Source organism: Canis lupus, chromosome 34, assembly GCF_003254725.2.
Source record: "Canis lupus dingo isolate Sandy chromosome 34, ASM325472v2, whole genome shotgun sequence".
NCBI classification, from domain to species: domain Eukaryota; kingdom Metazoa; phylum Chordata; class Mammalia; order Carnivora; family Canidae; genus Canis; species Canis lupus.
Genome location: NC_064276.1, coordinates 35,555,128 through 35,577,228, shown reverse-complemented (window position 1 = coordinate 35,577,228; position 22,101 = coordinate 35,555,128). Strand labels below are relative to the sequence as shown.

General features: G+C 44.7%; 1 protein-coding gene across 8 annotated transcripts in view; it reads left to right on the top strand.

The window, feature by feature from the left end:
- Positions 1 to 22,101, top strand: part of TNIK (TRAF2 and NCK interacting kinase) — a 376,625-nt gene that overhangs the window by 318,876 nt on the left and 35,648 nt on the right. For 5 of the 8 annotated variants that reach the window (XM_025425582.3, XM_025425579.3, XM_025425578.3 and 2 more), the window contains 6 exons: positions 1,025 to 1,189; positions 3,513 to 3,752; positions 4,808 to 4,914; positions 13,290 to 13,453; positions 15,456 to 15,553; positions 16,392 to 16,415. In XM_025425582.3, the coding sequence (XP_025281367.1) occupies positions 1,025 to 1,189; positions 3,513 to 3,752; positions 4,808 to 4,914; positions 13,290 to 13,453; positions 15,456 to 15,553; positions 16,392 to 16,415 (798 nt within the window). The remainder of the gene's footprint in view (positions 1 to 1,024; positions 1,190 to 3,512; positions 3,753 to 4,807; positions 4,915 to 13,289; positions 13,454 to 15,455; positions 15,554 to 16,391; positions 16,416 to 22,101) is intronic. The other 3 variants (XM_025425581.3, XM_025425577.3, XM_025425583.3) reach the window with 1 other exon arrangement.

Sequence of the window (22,101 nt, the reverse complement as noted above, 5' to 3'; positions counted from 1 at the left end):
GACCCGTTGGCAGGATGAGAGCCAGGCAGTGCGGGAGAGACTGCTGGGGAGCCCCAACTCCGGCCGGAGGCCCCAGCGCAGGGCCCGGCAGCACGGGGTGATGGCTCCGGCTCGGGGCAGGTGGTGGTGTAAGGTGGGACTCCTTCCCGGAGACCCGGAGAGAGACGGAGAGAGAGGGAGGCCGAGACCCAGGCAGAGGGGGCAGCAGGCTCCATGCGGGAGCCCCTCGTGGGACTCGATCTCGGGACCCCGGGGTCACGGCCTAGGCCGGAGGCAGGCGCTCACCTGCTGAGCCACCCGGGCTGCCCCCTCCTACTTTTGTTTTATTTTATTTTTTTTTTAATTTTTTATTTATTTATGATAGTCATACAGAGAGAAAGAGAGAGAGAGGCAGAGACACAGGCAGAGGGAGAAGCAGGCTCCATGCACCGGGAGCCCGACATGGGATTCGATCCCGGGTCTCCAGGATCACGCCCTGGGCCAAAGGCAGGCACCAAACCGCTGCGCCACCCAGGGATCCCCTACTTTTGTTTTAAAGAAAGGATCTGCCTTTTATTTTTTAAAAAGATTTTATTTATGTATTCATGAGATACAGAGAGAGAGGCAGAGACCCAGGCAGAGGGAGCAGCAGGCTCCATGCAGGGAGCCCGACGGGGGACTCAATCCCGGGACCTTGGGATCACGGCCTAGGCTAGAGGCAGGCGCTTACCGGCTGAGCCACCCGAGCTGCCCCCTCCTACTTTTGTTTTTAAAAAAGGATCTGCCTTTTTTTTTTTTTAAGATTTTATTTATTTATTCCTGAGACACACAGAGAGGGAGGCCCCTGCGGGGAGCCCGCGCAGGACTCGATCCCAGGACCCTGGGGTCACGGCCTGCCCCCCCCCGCCCGGGGCCCCAGAGAAGAGCTTCTCCAAAGGTGCCTGCCGCAGAGCAGGTGCGGGGCGCTGAGGGCCGAGGACGCAGAGCAGCCTCCCGCCGGCCCTCAGGCCTGGGTTGTGTCCGTCTCGTCTGCTTTGGCCTCCAGGTGGAAGAGCGCTCGCGGCTGAACCGGCAGAGCTCGCCCGCCTTGCCGCACAAGGTCGCCAACAGGATATCCGACCCCGCGCTGCCCCCGCGGTCCGAGTCCTTCAGCATCAGCGGGGTGCAGCCCGCCCGGACGCCGCCCATGCTCAGGCCGGTGGACCCCCAGGTACAGCCCTTGGGTCCCCCGGCCCCACACCGCGTGTTCGGGGAGGCGCCCGGAGCAGGGGACTGTCCCCGGGCCCCACGGGGTCCGGGGCCCCCGGGCTTAGGGCAGGCCCCAGGGGATGCGGGGCGGGGGGAGCGCTGAGAAGGGGGCCAGCGCCACCCTGGGCTTTGGGCGCACCGCCGGGTCAGCCCTTGGGCAGCGGCCTCCCTGGGGACACGGGTCGAGCAGGGGCGCCGAGCCCCTTAGGCCGAGGTCATAGCCTCGGGGTCATAGGTGAACAGTTGTCTCTTGCTCCCTGCGATTTGGGCGCAGAAAGTGTAAATGACCCTGGATAAAATTGTGGCTTCTAAGCCAGTGGTTCCCCAAGGGTGCTCATGGCACCCTCAGCATCAATGTCACCCGAGAGCTTGGTGGAAATGCAGATGCCCGGGGCCCCCTCCCACCTGCGGCCTCATACCTGTGCCAGCCCAGCCCGGCCGTCTGGGGCCCTTGAGGCCCCCCCTTCCCCCGGCCTACAGAGCCCCAGTTGGGAGCTATTTCAAAAAAGGAAACCGTTCCTCTGCTCCAGGACAAGTCTCTGGGAGGTTTTAGAGGACCTCTTGACCGATAAATACTAAAAATGAAAAAAAAAAAAAAAAAGTGGAATTTTACGAAAAGTAAGAGTGATAATGCAGCCAGTTTCACCCAGATGTCTTTGAAGACTCTTAAGTAGGTTTCTGTTTTGTGCTATGTTCTTAAAACATGCCCTGTTTTCATATTAGTATTTAGCATATTAACATTATTATATATATGTTATATATATTATATATATAATGTTATTATATTAACATTAATAAAAACCTGATCGATTTAGAGGTCTTTTCTGGTGGAAGCATAACATTCACCTGAAGCAGACCTTGAGGGTTTTCTCTGAACTCTAATTAATGACACTTCAGGTTTCAGACCAGAGAGGGTATGAAGAAGCTAGGGCAGAGCTGCTCCAGGGATAAGACCTCAAGGGCTAAAGGAGCAGGGCCAGGCTGGCGGAAGAGGGCTGCGGAAATGCTCCCCAGTGGCCTGGCATCGAGAGTTTAGACCGAAGAGGGTCTGCTAGGTCCCTTGCACAAAGCAGATACTATGTTAGTGTTTATTGACTTAATAGTTTAATTTAGAAAGTCCCCTAGACGTTTCGCCTGCTGAGATTTATTGACCACATTCCACATGCCAGGCACAGTGTAGACTGAGAGATGCCATCCAGACACGGCTCCTATCTCCAGGGAGTCGGACTTTGTGATGGGGGAGGAGACAGTAACAGTTAAGTGTGAGTGGTGCTAACGGTCAAGAACACGCTGAACTCCTGATCTTATTGTTTTTTAAGATTTTATTTATTTATTTGAGAGAAAGGGAGAGAGAGCAAGAAAGGGCATGAGCAGGGGGAGAGGGAGAAGCACGCTCCCCACTGAGCAGCGAGTCTGACGTGGGGCTCGATCCCAGGACCCTGGGATCACACCCCAAGCCAAAGGCAGACGCTTACCCAACTGACCACCCAGGCGCCCCTGAAAACTCTTGATTCTAATGATTTGTCTTAAAGAACCACATTTCTACCAAAAACGGCATGTCTTCCCTACACGAACGATATGAATGCGTGCCAACATATGTGACTTTCCCCCTAAAAGAAACATCCTGGTGTGGATGGTAAGAGCCATCACGGGTGGTAAGAGTCAGCTCACCGGAAAGTGGAGTAGCGCGGAGCTAGATGTCTGGACCATGAGGTGTGTGAGGCTTCCAATCCAGGCTCCAGCAAGTATTAGCTGTGAGATCCAGGTTGTTACTTCACCTCTAAACCTTCCATCCTCACGTGAAAAACGGTGAAAATGATTGTGTCCGCCTCGTAGTGGATTTAGTGAGTTCCTAAGAAGTAAGGTGATCCGGAACACTCCTTGTTTTACAGAGCGATAGCACTCTCTAAAGTCAAAGTTGAGGGTTTTGAAGGAGGAGGTGTATCATATTAGAAGAAAAGTGCTTGTAAACATATTATACTGCTGGTCAGTAAGTGTCCACTGAAAAATTGCTGTTATTGTCCTCACACCTATTTCACAGACCTCTTAGCGGGCCCAAGTGAATCGCTTAGTTTTTGCCAGGCGCCCTGGGTCCGGCCTACACATGGCTGTGAATGGGAAATGTGGAAAAGCTTCCAAAAGCAGGTTGGAGACAGCTGTGATGGGCTCCGTGTACTCCAGCGCTCGTGCTCTAAAATTTTATTTTTCCCTTCCACTGAATGAAGGTCCTAGTAGATCTGCTTTTTCTTCTAATAATGTCGCTACCGTGTTGGTTTGACGTTTAGATTCCACATCTGGTAGCTGTGAAGTCCCAGGGACCTGCCTTGACCGCCTCCCAGTCTGTGCACGAGCAGCCCACCAAGGGCCTGTCTGGGTTTCAGGAGGCCCTGAACGTGACCTCTCACCGCGTGGAGATGCCGCGCCAGAACTCGGACCCCACCTCTGAAAACCCTCCTCTCCCCACTCGCATTGAGAAGTTTGACCGAAGCTCTTGGTTACGACAGGAAGAAGACATTCCACCAAAGGTAAATAGGCTGGCGGGCCTCTCTCCGCGTTCCTGTCATCATCAGCCTCGTTCACGATGACTTTTACTACGTCTCCTCCAGCACTTCCACAGCAGTGAGGAGCAGGAGAATGCCAGAGCACCACCCCTTCTTAGGTTTGGGTTTTTCCCCCTCCTGGTCCCCAAGCTAAGACTTGGCCCTTGTCAGCTAAGCTAATAATGATACATTTTCCTACTGTGTGTCTGCTGGTGTGCATACAGTCTTTTTGAAGACCCTGCCAGGATTTTCAATATTAATCCTGTTTTGTATCACATTTGCAAATCGACCTTCCAAAGCACAGTGTTGGGGGGGGGGTGTTTTTAATTAATGACTGCAAATTGATTAGGAAGTGGGGACACTTAGCATCCATTGAAGTAATTGCTCTGAGCTCACTGGCATGTGGCTCATGTCCCAAGCTGTAGCCCGGTACCCTCATTTCTCGCCAGGTTTCATCATTTCCTTATCTGTTTATCAGTTAGGGTGGAGCTCAGCTTATCTGGATGATTCTCATCTGATGCAATTTCCAATGATCAACTGAGTTAATGGTATCCCGGAGAAATTTCTGGTATCCACCACTCGTACACAAGCAAAGGAGGTCAACTATTTTAGCCCAGTGAATCAAAATAATTAGCTTGGTCTGCTTTTTAATTTGTTTTTAAAATTGAAGACCAGGGGGTGGTGGAAGGGGAGGTGGGCGGAGGGTGGGGGTGACCGGGTGACGGGCACTGAGGTGGGCACTTGACGGGATGAGCACTGGGTGTTATTCTATATGTTGACAAATTGAACACCAATAAAAAAATAAATTTATTAAGAAAAAATAAAAACAAATAAAATTGAAGACCGTACTCCTTTATGATCGCTGAATGTGCCTCAGTGCCTTCTGTGTGGTTTTGTTTAGGGAGTTAAATCTTTCTCTGAAAAATGAACACTATGCCTTTCCCATTTCTGATAGTTTCTATAACTCCTGGTAAATTTTAGGAAGGAGCCTATTGGAGCTGTTTCATGGAAACTCTTCTGAATCCTGCTTTTTCTTTCAGGTGCCTCAAAGAACAACTTCCATATCCCCAGCATTAGCCAGAAAGAATTCTCCTGGAAATGGTAGTGCTCTGGGACCCAGACTAGGATCTCAACCCATCAGAGCAAGGTAAGGCGAGAAAGATGGTTTCAAGTGAAGGAAAAGGCAGGCCCCCACCTGTCATTGTCATTATTGCTCTCCTAAAAATCATCCGTCCTTTTTTCACTTCAGAGGCTTGTTGACTGGCCACTTGGACTGTAAGCTCTGGTGGGGCCAGAATACATGCCTCTTATTTCTGCGCCTTTCACAGAGATCAGTGAACAGTGGAGGCTCTTGAATGAATGAGGGAGTGGGTGAAGAAAAATGAGACCGCGCAAAAGCCAAGCCGGTGTACCTCACTTGACAATTTTAAAAACTGGGGAGTAAAGTTGCAAATATAAGTCTGGTTAAAACACCCCAAACCATTACTTCAGAGACCCTTTGGCAAAGTCAGCAGAACAAGATGGCCTGGTTAGAGGTGATTTTTAATGCCCTGGGAGCCAGTAACACATTACAAAGGCAGGGGTGCCCGGGTAGCACGGTGAGTTGGGCATCGGACTCTTGATCTTAGCTTGCATCTTGATCTCCAGTCGTGAGTTCAAGCCCATGTAGGGCTCCATGCTGGGTGTGGAACCTACTTTAAAAAAAAAAAAAAAAAAAAAGGCATTACAAAGTCATTGCCAAAGAAGCCCATCAGTGGCCATCTGCAGAGCTTCCTAGCTTGGCACGTTACAAAAAGACTGTTTCTTAGCAGGAAATCACCTCCTTGGCATTACGGAGGGTCACTCAGATACAGTTCTACTTCCACCACGGCTCTGTACTCTCCTAGAATTTTCCATCAACAATGGATATTCCTACAGTCAGGAAACTGCATCCACCTACCGGCTGGTGTAGAGGTCTCAAGAGAATCTGGAAAGTAAACAACACCTTTACTGTATCTGAGCTGGTGTTATGTGGCAACAGACACTATTTGCTGCTCTAGTTTGTCGAGCTTCCCTCTGATTTTTTTCATGATAAATGCACCGCTTTTTAGGATCAACCGAAATAGCAAATGGTCTCTGCTGAGACTATAAAAAGAGTGAGCTTGGGCAGGCTGTTGCATTGTTCTCCCCTGTGTTCATAAGAGGAGGCCTCTCCCTTGCTAGTAAGGACGAGAGGCTGGAATGAAGGAGAGGATTATCTGTGTCTGCCTCTAATATATGGAATTTTGATATAGTGCGGCTTTAATTTTCCTCGTCACGTGAAGAGCTTTAGGAAGAGGTCAGTCCACAATAAATAAGATGGAACTGTACTAAGAACATTAATCCCTTTAGGGCAAAGAAGTTCGCCCGTTCTGGGTGGGATTGCCACTGGCAGGAGGCTCCGCATGAGCCATTTTTTCCCAGGGACTTGTCAGCCTCACCCCGAGCAGGTGTTGCTAAGCCGCGCTGAGAAAGTCCAGAGTGTGCTGTGACCAGAGCGAGAGGAACAGCAGCCCTGGGATTGCCGGGGTGAACTTTGTCAGATCCCCCTCTTCAAGCAGCGGCGAGCCCCTGATTATCGGTGCTTCTTATTCCTCTGGACCCGGCCCCCAGGGCTCCGTTCATCAGATCAGTTGCTTAGAATTTTAGCTGCTGTAAATCAAGCCTCATTTCAACTCTAAGCCTTTTTCCCTCCTATCACCAGAAAGAAAGTGCACTATCATTATATAATCAAATAAAAAGCAGCTCTTTGTTCCCGCCGAAGTGTTATTTTAATGACGTTAGGTCCAAGATAGTTGGCTTTTGATGGTCATTGGCTTGTAAAACAGGAGCTTTTCCCCCTCAGAACCACTTAAGTTTGTTCTTAGTCCAAAGAATGTGGACTTTGTGAGACAGCTAACATTTCTCTGCTTACAGAGAAGGGAGGGAGGGAGCTAAGGGGTAATAATTATTTACCTACAGTGAAAGTCAGAGGGATTGTCGGAGAGGGCCCTGGAGCCTCCCCATCCCTGCCGTGTGCAGTAATCCTACTGAACGCTGCTTCTTGCCGCCCCCATCTCCAAGTGACCAGCACTTAAGATGTGAATCAGACTTTGCAACTCTAGATTGGATTGCATTTTTTTAAGTTTCAGGATTTGGCTTATCTACTGTGATAGATGTAATTCTTAGCTCATGATTGCTTCATAATAAAACACCCAAAAACTAAGTGGTCTGAAATAGCAACGATTTCCAATTTCTTACGATTCTGTGTGTTGGCTAATAGGTTTTTCTGCCGGTCTCATTTGGGCTTCCCCATGTGGCTGCACTGAGCTGATGGGTCAGCTGTACCTTCATGTGCTCTCTCATCCTGGTCTTCTTCATTGTTTGGCGATCTCAGGACAGCCTCCTGGCGGGGAAAGTCCCAGAAGCCCCAGTACACAAATACGTTTCCAGCCCTCGCTTGCTTCACCTTTGCTGATGTCCCATTGGCAACCACAATCACATGGCCAAGCCCTGAGTCAGTGGGTAAAGGAGACACACGGGGGCATGGACAGTGGGAGATGTGACTGGCCGGGGGCATTACTGTAAAGCAGACTCTCCTGTTTTACACTGGTCTTAATGAAGTCCTCATAGTTCTTTTTGTACCATTTTTCAGGCAATTGCCCATCCATAAAGCCATAAAAAGGGGTTGTTTTAAATAATCAATAATTTACAATGTTTATCAGCTATATTTCTTATATTTGGTCAATATTCCTTTTTATCCTCCCAGCCCTCTTGCTTGAAAATGATCCTCAGGGTAGAGTGGGAAATTGGCAAAGTAAAAAATGGATCCCAAGAAAAACCACACATGTTAATAAAATAAGAAAATCAGGATGTTTTGTTATTATTTTTTTTCATTTACTAAATTCAGCAAATGTATATTGGGGACCTCCTGGGTCCCCAGTAGAGGGGCATGGGACCCCCCCTATTCAAAGGGCCACATGGGACCTTGGGAGCCAGTGAGTCAACCAAGACCACCTGAGTCTAGGGCCCATGGGTCAGAGGATAAACCATTACCTGCTACTCTTTGGGGCTATGGGCATTATTAGGGGCAAAACTCTGTTACTTGCCTTGCTTTCTTATTTTGCTTTGGGGTAAATCTGTGAATTGACTTATCTAAAGAAAGCAAAAGAAGGCAGAGGCTCTCTCTTCTCCTTCTGTGGCAGACTTAGGGACGACAAGTTTAAGGCAACAGTGTCTGAACCCAGGAGGAACCTGCGTCTCCAAGTCCCTGCTTGGAGAAGAACCACCGAGGAGAGCAGTTCTATCTGTGTATATTGTGATATGAGTGGGAAAGAAGCCACTTTTGTGCAAAGTCGATAGAAAAAAGAAAGAATAGAAAACAGAGGCTAATGGTTAAAAAGCTTAGTTTTTGCGTCCTGAATTCAGGTACTAATGACGTCCAGGTACTAGGTGCAAGATGGTGTATATTCCCCAGTGACTGCAGAATGTGTGATGATTTCTAAGAATATAGGAAACAGTATGTTTAAATCAGTAAACTACTTGGCACCCTGAATGGGAAGATTCTTGAGGTGAGTTAAAGTGGGAGTATGCAAGCATGTACCTATAACGTGAGGAAAACATCGGAGCTTTACTATTTTCAAAAGCCTTCCTTCTCCCAGATAAAAACTTCCAAGTATGTCACTCTTCTCCTGTCTACACACACTACATCAAATCGAAAAGAGCCCTATAGGAATATGTTTTAAAATAGACGTGTATCAGGGCACCTGGGTGGCTCAGTCGGTGAAGCGTCTGCCTTCGGCTCAGGTCATGACCTCAGGGTCCTGGGATCGAGCCCCAAGTCGGGCTCTCTGCTCACCAGGGAGCCTGCTTCTCTGTCTCCCCACCACTCCCCCTGCTTGTGGTCTCTCTCCCTTTCTCTCTCCCTCTCTCTCTCTCTCTCTCTCTCTGCCAAATAAGTAAATAAAATCTTTAAAAAATAAATAAAACAAAAATAGTTGTCCCATGGGATCTATTTATAGGCCCCAGACTTTCCTACCCAAGCTGGTGCTAACGTCATTATATGCATTTGACATTTCCCATCCTACATGGCCAAAGTCTGCGTGACAACCCAGTCACCGTGCCGCCACCCCCCCCACCCCCCACCCCCCACCCCCGCCTGCCCGTTCCCCTCTTCCTTCTCACACAGGCACACGTCAGCCTGCAGTTCTTTCTTACCTGCTGCATGGACTCCCGGGTGCCTTATGTTGTCAAGGTGACCAGCTGAGTCTAGATCAAGATTTGATTTGTTCATTTTTTGAAACACTGTCTTAAAAAATTCCCAGGTACTTGAATATTTAACTTTGATTCGTGTGTTCCTCTAAAGCAAATTAATATTTGATCAAACAAGCACATTTAGAATATGAAGAGATTTAAATTAAGCCAGAAACACCTGGTCAACACCCAATGACTAAATGCTTAATTTCAAAAAATAATTCTCTGTCCCGTCCCAAACCTATCTTCCCATGCCTCATTTGTTCTCACTGGCTGTGTCATCAAAGAACAAAGTAAAGTGAATTTTGGCTGTCAGCCAGTTAATTATAGACTTGGCCCAAGTATTTGGGCCAAGAAATCACTTTGTGATCCTAATTTTCTGTTTCGACTTTTTATATGAGTCGGGTAAATGGAATAATTGCCACATTTCCACTTTACTGTGTGTTTTATAGCATTGTCTGTGGGATGGCAAATGTATGAACTAAAAGTTGGCATTTAAGAAATATATGTGAATGTTTTCAAGTTGTTACACATTTGGATCTGAGTAGTTTCAGTTAAGATGTGAACAAAGGAAATCTGTTATTTCATAGAATTCTTCTGAAATTCCCTCTAAAGGCATTCATGTCAGACCCCTTGGCCCCACGGCCAGACCATATTACTACATAATAAGGAAAAGAGAAATACGAGTGGTGTAACATTTTCTCAAAATACTTCTACTCCCCCCCCCGCCCCAAAAAAATGAAGTAGAAAAAGCATTTTAAAGTTTTCCCAATTTCTGTATGTGGTTACGTAGAAACTAAACACTTCTTTCAGTCTCCAGCAGCAAAAACAGCAGCCTCCTAAGATCAGCACCCACGCTGGTTAGCTCCGGTGAGGAGGAAGCCCTAAGGAAGCCCAGATCGGGGGTTTAATGCCCGTGGGAACCAATTAACTTCACACCCAGAGAGGCTCCGAGTCCCATCAGAGAGGCCTGCACATCCCAGCTGGTCCTGCCAATTCCATGCCCCTCCCTGGCAGCCCTGGCCCAGGCCTCATCGTGGGTAGGTGGCCGCCCCCCACCTGCTCAGTCTGCACCGGGAGGCCTATGAGCTCCCCCAGCCCCGCAGGACCGCTCCCCAAGCCATCCGTTCCTTCTGCTGAGCCACCTTTCCAGGGTAAGCGGATGCAGACGCCGTACGCCAGCAGGCCAGTGTCCTCCCTATGCCAGCAAGCCCAGTGTCCTAGCTCAGGAGCTTCCCCCAGACTTCCTGCTCACCCCCCAAGGCCCAGTCAAGTCCTGTCTCCGTCTTGGCACCACCTCGACCACCCCAGGCTGCATCCATCGTTCCCCAAACTCCAACATCACTTACAGGTTCTTTCACATGCAGCCTGCAGAGATGGGCCTTATCCACTGTTATCTCCGCTGCATGTTTCCCATCTCGAGAATAAATAAATCTCGAGAATTATGTTGCCCCTTGCGCCTGTGTCCTGTGCTCTCCTCCATCCCTCATACGGGTCCAACGAGACTCACAAAGTAGGTGCTTCATAGAAAGGTGTTGTGTTCAAGCAAACAGCTGGGTCCCGCTGCCACATCACAGCCACAGGAGGAAAAAAATCTCAGAGCTCACAGTCACCCTTCTCTTAATAGCTGTTTTTTTAATATATATATATATTAAAATACATATAATATTATATATATATACAAAAAACACTACATTACCAGTCTACAAAGTGAAAGCAATTATCAAGAAGCTTTCGCTTGCCTGTCACCTTCAATCTGCAATACAGTTGGTTAGCAATAGACTTTTTAGAAAAAGTGTTTGGGGGGCTTTATTAATTATATCTAAATAATTCCTGTCCACCACTATTTAATAAAAGAGGACCATGGGAAAGAATTTATTTTTGGAAATAAAAGGAGATAAGATTGTTTTCTTAAGGAGAATTCCAAAGTAGGCTGTTGCGTAAGTATTATACATTTTTCATTTTAGGTAGTCTCCAAATCAGGGCCACTTCCAGTATGGATCCAAATCTATTTAAACCAATTAAGTGCTGGCAGTTTTCAAAAGTAATTACTGCACAAAGGAGTTCTGTAAAAATATTGAGAATCTTAAACATTTTCCTTAAGTTTGATCATCAGTTCTGCTGCAGTTGATCATACTGCTGGGTTGACTTAGCAAATCCTTTACCAATAAAAACTTAAAAGGATAAATATTGTCATAAATCCTATATTTATATGATCAAAGCTAATAGGTTATGAGGACATATTTATTTTTACATATGTTTTCCAGGGCCACTAGCCATGTCTTCCGATAACCCAATATTTTAAAATATTTGTAAGTCAATGAAATATTTTTGGTAGATACATCACCAAAAAGCAGAGGTCTTGTGTTTTCTAAAAGAAATCATTTGGTCTAGTTGCTGCTAGAATGATGCCATTCTGTGGCCAGATTTTTAGTACACTAAAATGCTATTGTCTCGAGGGAAGGGACCGTTATTATTTTCATTTTTATACATGAAACATGGGGTACCCAACACAGGTCAGAGTGCGCTTGACATTCTTGAAATGAGTGGAGGGAAAGGAAGGCATAAAATTACATTTTAACATGACTTAATTGCATTACAATCAGAGTCCATGGTCACACTACGGTGACTCTGTTTAGCAAGGACATGCAATTCTGTTTGGAGAACTCAAGACATCGGGAACGTGGAGGGGCCCGATGTCACGCCCCCTGGCAGGTGGATAGCAGGTATATGATCAGAAGTGGCCTAGGTGGCCCTGTTCCATGCCCCTCTGTTGGCCCGGTGCTCACTGCGGGCAGAGCATGGGCGAGTTTGGCTGTGTCTGACCAAGCGGCAGATGACAAGGGCGTGTGTCATGTTTATTATCATATCTCAAATGCCTGAGCCAGTGCTTGGTATAACCAACTGAGCGAGCTAGTAAATACCACTATTTGGGGGGCACTTAAGGTATGAAAGTGAATAATACAGTAAGATTTTATAACAAGCGGTGACTCCTAGCATTTGTTCTTAAATTAGTGCTTAATAATAATGATTTTAAAACATCCCTCCCTTAGGCAGCCCGGGTGGCTCAGCGGTTTAGCACCGCCTTCAGCCCAGGGCCTGATCCTGGAGACCCAGGATCGAGTCCCACATCGGGCTCCCTGCATGGAGCCTCCTTCTCCCTCCGCCTGTGTGCCTGTGTCTCTGCCTCTCTCTCTCTCTCTCTCTCTCTCTCTCTGTCTGTCATGAATAAATAAAATCTTAAAAAAATAAAATAAAACATCCCTCCCTTTGATAAGAGCCAAAGTATATAAAGGCTTCCTGAAATAAATTTAAAAATGCAAATACACCACTAACTACATAAGCAAAGACCATGATTAAGTAATTCACAGAGGAGTTATAAATGGTAAATAAAGGAGAATAAAAATTACTCTCCTTCAGTAGTAATGTTTTAAAACAGGGCACTTTTTTTTTTTTTTTACAAATCAATGAACTGCTCATAATAAAGTGTGGCTAAGAATTCAGTAAGATGGACCGTTTCATACGCTTCGGCGAAAACTGGTGATACCGTCATTACACACTCACATACAGACCTATGCGGTGCACACCTGCCAGTTCACGTCCTTCCACCCAGGAATTCCAGTTCCAGGAAGGAGATGTGATTGAGTACTTGTATGCCTGGAGATACCCCTCTCAGCCTTATGCGTCAGGCCAGCGTAGTAGAGGCACCTTAATATCCAACCGTCGAGGAACGGTTAAACTAACTCATCCATACACTGGCCTGCTCTGCAGCCATTATTGTTTGGTAAGCAGAAGCTGCTCACGATGCCATCCGAAGGGGAAAAAGCAAGCTGCAAAACTGAACATACAGCATGCTCCTATGTATACAGAAGAAAGAATTCTAGAAGATACTATACCAAATAACAAAACATAGTTGGCTGTCTCCTGGGCCAGAGATTGCATGTGTGGCTTTCTCTCTTTTTTTAATCTTTTAATATTTTTCAAGATCTTTTTTTATGATGAACATGAGAATAAGGGTTTAAGAGAAAGCCTCCCGAGGAGAACACCATTTCAGAGCCCACACCTTAGCGTGATGACCCAGGACCCGCCTGGCAGTATCAGGCTGGGCGCTCCACGGAGACCCTCAGGACTGGCATTTCCGTGGACCCTTCCAGTGCGTGGTGGCACAAGGGCCATCGTTGCTCCTCTGCATGGGGGCGGGACTGGACTGTGCTTGTGTCTGTGAGTGGCAAGGTCTGGGGGTGTAGTCACCGTGCTCTGCCTTCCGTACAGCAACCCTGACCTCCGGAGAACGGAGCCCGTCTTGGAGAGCCCCTTGCAGAGGACCAGCAGCGGCAGTTCCTCTAGCTCCAGCACTCCCAGCTCCCAGCCCAGCTCCCAAGGGGGCTCCCAGCCTGGATCGCAAGCGGGGTCCAGCGAACGGACCAGAGTTCGAGGTAAGCTTTCCCCGGACAGCACTGCCTGGGGCCGAGAGCCGCGGGCTCCGCTGACTCCCTGACCTCTGTGCCCCCCGCTCCTGGCGTGGCCCCCACCGTGCGATGCTGCACAGTCCTCTCTGCCCGCAGCCTCGGTCTCCGTAGACGAGAGGACCACCAGCCCCAGTTGCATGTGTGACACCACAGTTTGGACTAAATCTTTTCTCTTTGCCGATGACATGGTCTTCCAGGAAGATCATAGATTATTGGCCCTGTTTGAAAATATAATCACTTGTGAGTCACCTGAATTCCCATTGCCCCTTGTTGCCTGTTTCAAGGTTCAGATACCCCCTAGTACCCCCTCCCCGATACGCCCATCGTCCCTTTTCGGGATTCTGAGTATTGCTCATGATACTTGGGAATCTCTCAAAGTGGAATTTGGTAAAGGTTAATGGAGAATACATACGCTTTAGAGAAGAAGTAAACTCTTTGACTTAAAAAGTGTATTTGACTCTTCAGGTTATTGCTACTAAAGAGGAATAAAAAATGAGCCTCTCTGACCATTTATTCAAGTCTTCCATCACTGTTCAGTTTTCATTAATGAAGGAGCTTGTGAAAGACAGCAGCGTGTCCAGCTAATTACACACAACACATCGTTTCTCGCGACAAAACGGACTCTTTCTGAACAACCTCCTTCAGAAAGATAATTTTGCTTCCAAGCAATAAACACTAGAACTTTGCAAAGTGTAATTTGATAGATATTAACAAATTTCTCTGCCTGAGAAAAAAACACCAGTACTTTATTTTTTTTTCTTTCATTAGACACAGAGTCGGGCCCCTAATATCTTCCGAAGGTTTTAAATAAGTAAAATCACTGTATGTCTGTTTTGAAAAGGCTGAAACCTGACATGTGGTGCTCATGTCGCTGGACTGGGATGTGGCTGCCCCCATATGCATTCCTCAGACATTGGTGTGGCCCAGCCCATAGCTATGTGTGCTTTTGTTGCTTTAATTCAAATATAAATTTGCTTAATTTAGTAAACTCACCCACTTTTTCTTTTCTTTATAAGCAACATAATATCCTTAGAGCAAACTAAAGGAAACTAAAAGTTAGGCCTATCATTTTAATTCTCTGATCTGGTTTGGGTTTACTTCATATCTTCTCTCCTTTGGCCTCTAGGTCTTCTGGGTTAAAAACACTGCTGTATCCCTGGTGTGTTTGTGCCCGGGAAAGCCCAGTTTAAAACAAAAGAATCTCTCCTGTGCCAGGTTGATTTTGTCTACCATCAGTAAATCGGAGAGATGCTCTTTACTCTGTAGCTGTTGGGGAGCCCTCCCCCACCCTTGCTCTGTACCTCTACTCTGGGAATCTCCCCTTTTGCCACCGACACTCTCCTTCCTGTTCCCACGTTATTCTTTCTTCCTTAAAGGACCCAGACAACCCCTGCCTCCTGTTTAAAAAACATTCCATCAAATGAAATAGATTTCTATCCCTTCAAAATAACCTATCCTGATGGGTAGGTGGTCAAAGAAGCAGCCGAGCATAGAATGTTAACACAGAAGTTGGTTTAGTGTAATAACCTAGAAGTGGGCTCGGATAAAACAGAATCCCAACTCTGCCCATAATTCCAGCATAGCCCTAGGCTAGTATGCCATCTAAGTCTATATGGAACTGTAAAATGGGAAAAGGGTGCCGCACATTGGGTTGGATCAAGAATCCGATGAGACAGTTGACCTGGAAGGCATTTAGCATTAAGCGTGATGCACATTTAGCACTCAGTAAATGGCGGTGGTAGTGGTGCTTGCCAATTTTTCTTATTATTAATAGTGACTTCCAGGTTACAGGCCTAAATGTGTTTGCCCGAATATTAACAATTTGTTCACAGATGTGTTTGAGGATTTGCCCAAGTGAATGACGTATTCCCTGAGTAATCCTGAAGGATGACTCACCACAGAACTCCAGAACTTGAGTCAACACTTTGTGATGGTCATTATTTTTCTTGGCCCCTGTTTTTCTATCTAGCTAACAGTAAGTCGGAAGGATCACCTGTGCTCCCCCACGAGCCTTCCAAGGTGAAGCCAGAAGAATCCAGGGATATTACCCGACCTAGTCGACCAGCTGTGAGTGCTTTTGAACTCTTTTAAGTTACCAGAGAAACCATAGGATAAAGTAGTTGGGGATACACTCATGACTCTGAGACAAAACTTACTGAGATTAAGAAGAATGGATGCTAGAAGCACCCAGAAGGAAGCCATCCAGAAAGAACTGAACAGATTTTGGATTGCTTATCTGCCTTTAGGCATTTTGCTGATCATTAGCACTACTTTAGAGATTAAAAAAGGGGGAGAAATAACTCCTAGCATTACATAATTTCTACTCGGCAGCTTTGGCAAAAAGATGTGAAAGCTGGCAGTTAAGGAGATGTGGGCACTTTCTGTGGGTTTCTCTTGTCTACTCCACCCTCTCCCCGTATTATTTTCCATATGAATCAATGTAATTTTTGCTGTTTCTCATGCCTTCAGGACTATATTTTTCCGGACCAAAATGTGATAAGCATGGTTTGACAACTTGAAATCTAGCTTCATTTGCTGAGACATAACAGACCCCATTAGCTTTAGCAAAAGAAATAAGAGCATAGCGGCTGACATGTGAAAGTTGGAAATTAATTTGGGATGAGTTACTATGCACTTACTTTATTTGAAATTTCGGAGAACCTTTTCTATTAAATGAATGTGAAGACTTTTTTGGTTTACTCTGCTCTGTACATGTTGAAGTCGGGAGGCACAGTAAGAGTAGTAACGATGGGGATTTGCCCCCGCCCAGGGTTGAGGTTCTCCCCACTCTTTTGCATTTATCAGTTGTGTACTAACAATTCCCATTTTGTGTCTAACCTGCTGCCTTTCTTCTGGGTTTTCCCTCTCCTGTGGATTCTTCTGGATTGGGTTCCTCCTATCTCAGAGCTATAAGAAAGCGATAGATGAGGTTAGTATTACCTTTTCTTGGTCATGCTGTCACGAGATGTAAATATAAAGCTGATTTCCTGGTGTTGACATTCAGAGAGGCGGCCTGTTGGATCACAGATTTAAAGTTTAGTCCTCTGGAGTGGTCTGCTGGAAGGCGAGCCCCTTCAACTGCAGCCAGCCTGAGGTCCTCAGACACCCATGTAAGCTCCAGAGACCTTCCTCCTGAGCCAAAATGTCACTTCTCCAACGTTCGAGTCTGGCTAAAGAGAAGCATTAGTGCTTTGTTATTGGCGATTTCTCATTCCAGCATCTTCCAATAGCAAAGCCCAGCCCTTAACCTGAACTCACCAGCTTTGCGAGGGGATGGCAGTTTTACTAACAAAGAAAAGAGACATCATTCTAAAGCACTCCAAATTTATAGTGTGTGATTTGTGAACAAGGAGTTACTGGGTATTGTTAGATTAATTTTGTGGGACATTAACTACAGCAGCAGCAGCAACATCAACTTTAGTTAATGAATCCTGGCGAGTTAAGTGACTTTATTTCCTTATCTGTGGAGACATTTTTCCATTAGAAAAATATATGGCTTTGTCAATCTTAGGTAGCTTGCTAAGAAGGATGACTGCCTTACTGCTGTTTGTCAGACCTGCATGAACACAGCATAGTAGATTTGTGTTTTGTTTTGTTTTGTTTCTTAAGAGACAGGCCTTGCAAAGAGTCCTAACTGCATGGAATCTGAAGATTATTATTATGGCTTTACGGCTGTAGCTCTGCTGAGCACCATTTTTTGTGAAATGATATGGAAAAAGCACTGGCTTTGGAGTCAACAGACTCAAAGTCTAGCTCCCCTTAATCAATAACTGGCCAGGACCAGTCTCATAATGTCCCTGGGCCAGTCTCTTCATATGTAACATGGGGATAAAGACACCTGCTCTGCCTCGATTACGAGATTGACTAGGATCACTCAAGATCACGTATGCAAGAGCATTTTATGAAGTGTAAGGTGTAAGGTGAAGTGTAAGCCAAGAGGCTGTCTTCATGCTAAGGCTTGGGCCTGAGACATGGAACCATTTTGGCAGGTGGAAGAAGCAGGTTTCTATGCATCTGATCTTCACCAAAGAGTCCCCTTTTTCAGAACTAGGACCGCCTTACCATTCAGAGTGATTTAGAACATTATTTCTTAAGTAAAGGATTGCTGTTCGTTTGGGGGAAAAAAAAAAAGACTACACGTCTACAACGTGTAGGTGGCATTTATAGAAAGGGAAACAGAGGATGCTCTTCACTGCTCTGTGCTACAGCCTGGCCCTTCCTTCCCCTCATAATAGTCAGAAGGACAGCAACTCTCACAACTTGTATCAGTTTTCTCCCAAATAGTCGAAGAAAGAGAACGATATTCTGGTGCCATGACTGCCAGTAAAATGGTTACGTGCATTCGTAACTCAAGGGAAAGCTCATGAGTGCAGAAATTAGCTCAAAGGTGGCAGTCGTAAGGGAAATGGATTTCATCTGGTTAGCCCAGGATGCCTTAGGCTTTTAAAAACTGCTTTATTTATTTTGCTTTACTCTCATACGCTGGACAGAGATGAGAGGGGGCAACCGAAGTACACGTCATGGAGGGGATGTAAGCTGCACCCCCAGAATCTCTGGATCCCTGTGTGGTAGAAACAAGCCCTCCAGGTGATTCTGAGATCACAGATCTAGGCCCACTAAAAATAGAGGATTACTTGGTTCAACCTAACTCAGTAGTTCTCAACCAGGGACGATTCCTCTTCTCCTTTTCCCTCCTATCCCCTCATCCCCTTGGGAGATATTTGGCAAAGTCTGGGGACAGTTTTGGTTGTCACGACTCGAGGGCAGGAGGCAGGGCTAACTGGTGTCTTGTGGGTAGAACAGAGAGATGCTGCTCAACATCCTCCCGTGCAGAGGAGGGCAACCCCTAGCAGAGAATGATCTGGCCCCAGATGTCAGTAGTGCCACAGGTGAGAAAACGAGTCCAATAAACCTTTCTCCCACCTTCATTCATAGCTTTTGATATGGCTTCCTTCTATAGTAACTGATTTGCCATTTAGATAACCCAGGATTGAAAGGAAAAGCCTTAAGATTCTGAAAACGTGTTGCTTGTTATTGTTCATCTAATGGTTTGATTTTTCATGAAAATCGATCTGAGGGAGTGTCCATTAATTTAGCATTCCTTTCTAGTGAAATAGGAGATTGTTCGATACAGTCTGTGGTTATTTAATATAATCGTTGAAAATAAATACTCTTTTTCCTTTAGCACAATTAAACATATGACGTGAGGATTAGGTACATAAGCAAACACTGGCTTTAGCGCTATTTTTTTGTTACTGTGTAAGAATCTGAGAGATTCCAGAGCACACCCATAGATTGGGCAGACCTTGAACAACAGCTAGTGGTCTAAAACCTTTTTTTCCCCAGATGAGGATACTGAGGTTAAGGAACTTCCCCAATGCCATTTCATAAGATTTCCTAAAAAGGAAATAAATTATTTTCATGTGTAAACAAAAGAGCAGCTTAAAGATTTTTAACCATTATTTTAACAGTTCCAAAAAATTGAACTAAAATCTGAATAAATCGCGTTGTTTCTAAAAAGAGACCTAAAAGAGCACCTTTTTTAGGTAAAGTGTGCATAATTGTCAGATTAAATAAGAGTCTTTTTAATGAAAAAAAATATGTCAAGTTAATTCTAAAAAGTGTTACAGCAAGAGAAGCCTTTGGATAAGAGCCTCCTGTCTTCACATTTACACCATAGTCAAAAAATCTTACCATTTTGCTGTATTTCTTTTTTTTTAGTTATATGTTTCTCAAATATTTTCATGCTAAATAGCACTTTTTTCTTCCTTTTTTTTAATACTTCTTAGCTCCAGGCTGGAGACAGCCAAGCAATAAATTACCACAAAAACTCATTATATGGAGAAAATTGGTATTGTCAGAAAATAAAATGTATGAAAATGGATCTGAACCTGATGGTGTCAATTTTAGTTCATGTCTGTTTTCTATAACTTTGCTATTGTAAATTCTTCCAGAGTGGATGGATAAGGAACAAAACCTCAGCTATTGGCAATGGAAGATTAATTTTCTTTGACTGGGGTATTACCTTTGAGTTACTCATTATTGTTACTTTGGGAGTCTCATATATGTCTCACCGTCCAAGCCGTTACCAAGTAAACTTAAAAGGAATTTGCAGTTATTTTCAGTGTTTCAAGAAAGAGAGCTTTTTAATAATGTAGAAACAAATAAAAGTTCTAATTAAAAGTGAGATTTGTAAAACAGGTCAGAACGTTAAACTTTTCCTGGGTCCGGTGTTTAGAAAAAATTAGGACATTTTCATGAATGAGACTTTCTTTAAATGAACGGGCTTTGAACCAACTAAATATTTCTAAATCGTTTTAATTTTTTTTTTCAAATCTCTTTTGTCTTGTTTTGAAATGTCAGAGATAAGGAAAAAGAACCCACGGGGAAAATGTATTATAAATTTAAATAAATCACAACTAATAATATTATATTTTACTCAGAATTATTGCCATTAGAAATAAATTATTTTAAACCATATTCTCTCTTTAAATTATAATAAAATGTGTTTTTAAATGATAAGTAACCTTTTAAATGCTTTACATTCTTTGGTGAGACTTAACATGCTCCTAACATATAGGAAACAAAATGCAAAATAAATTTATCTGTCATTATTTTACTGGTTTCGATGATTATAGTATCCTTTTCTATTCATAGCTTTAACAAATATCTAAACTGTATTTCCCATGGTGCTCAAGCATTGCATATTCTTCACTGTCCTCTCAATTTGATAAAGATAAATATTACCAAAGTCCAGAGGAAATAAGGAGTATAAAGCTGAAATCTGAATATTGGCTTTTCCTATTTTGGCCCATTACCAAAGAAACAAGAAATAAATTTGCATAAATTTTATGTGGTAATTTTCTTCCTCAACGGTATACATTCTACTTAAACACTTTTGAGTGTTTTTAATACGATCCTATTTCCATTTTCACAGATGGGGTAAATATATCCACTGATAGCGAGGCCATGCGTGTGTGCATGTGTGTAAAAAGCCAAGCAAGCATGTTTGGGTGGAAAATGCACAATTTGAATTTTCAAAAGCTTCCCTTTTACAAATGCTGCCATTCAGGTGCCTTCAGAACAAATTTAAAAGCCACGATCGCTTTCCTTTGATTTTACTATGAAATTCGGAGAGATGACTCCTTCACTTCCCTCCTTGAGCTTCCTGAATTGCTAGACCAAATGAAACACCCAAAACGTTTCCTCTCCTAGTCGTAGCCAGCCTAGCAAATGCCTGACCTAGAGGTGACGATAAAGAAGCATGACGATTTGTTACCTCCCCCAGATAAATTCTATTTTTAATTTAACTATGCACATTTATCACAGTGTTTCTTCTAGCCAATTCGGCTAGATTATGAGATGTCACTTTGATCACATACGTTGCTCTAATCTTGTATCAGGCGAATTGGACAAATAACGTTTCTGAACTGAAATAAAGAGAGAATATGGCCATAAGAAAACTGTGGGCTTTAGTATCTTTCAATGAGTTTCTTTCTCCCTAATGCCCTGTCTCTCACTGAATGCTCTGATTCCCACATGGGTCACTAATATAGGGAGAAATGGTAAGAATGATGTCAAATTGCTTTTTCCTCATTTGCATGCCATGTGCCAGGGGCAGCTGAACCCATGCAAATTAGAGTGGCCATGCTTCTGCAGAACGGCTTCCCTCTGCATTGCTCTGAAAGCATGCGAAATACAAGGTAGTCAGAGATCCACACACTGCCTGCCATGTGCCTCGTGACTAAATACCACATCATCACCTCCATAAGGCTAAAGATCGCATCATACTCATGGAAAGCTGAAAAACGATCTCTTCCTTTTGGTGTTTGCACATTCGTTTCCATATTCCTTACGAGGGTTTTTGCCAGGTGACTGTAATTTTAAACAAAAGAAAATGAAACACCTATCGTGCTGGAAGAGAATTCTTTTTTTTTTTTTTTTTCCTTTCCTCTTTTCTCTTTTTGTTGTTGTTGTTGTTGTTCCTCTTGATTAACTCAGCTCTGTGGCTCTAAATGTCAGTGGCACTGGGCTTTGGGGTGGGCCATCCTTTGATGCCGTGCCTCTGCTCTCCAGGGAATGATGACACACCAAATGAGTCATTGTAGTAGCTGGAACCTTGGGAATTGCTCTGTTCTGTGACTGATGCTAGATTTTGGTACAGTAGCAATCAAAGAGGGGAAAGGCCATGACCATGGCTTGGGCAGGAGTCCCAAAATACTGGGGAGCAATTGCTAATCCCATGTGTTTCCCCCTTAACTCTGAGGGTGACCAACTTCACCTTCCCAAAATAAAATGAGACCCCGATGTCGGTATATATGTGTACACACACAGCGCACATACACATATATACGCATGTGTACTCAGAACTGAACCGTCGCAGTCTAGCCATTGGTTTTGAACAAAGTGTAAATTTATTTCATCTTTCTTTTCTAGTTTCTCTGCGCTACAAACATCGTTTTCTTAGTTCCATGCAGCAACTATGTTTGTAACAGTTCTATATAGAGCTTTCTTTTCTTGTCGCTTAAGCGGGAGCACTGACTTGATGAGAGATGTGACTTTGGTCGTCTCCGTCTCTACAATTCACACATGCCCAACAACCTTTTCTTTTGTAG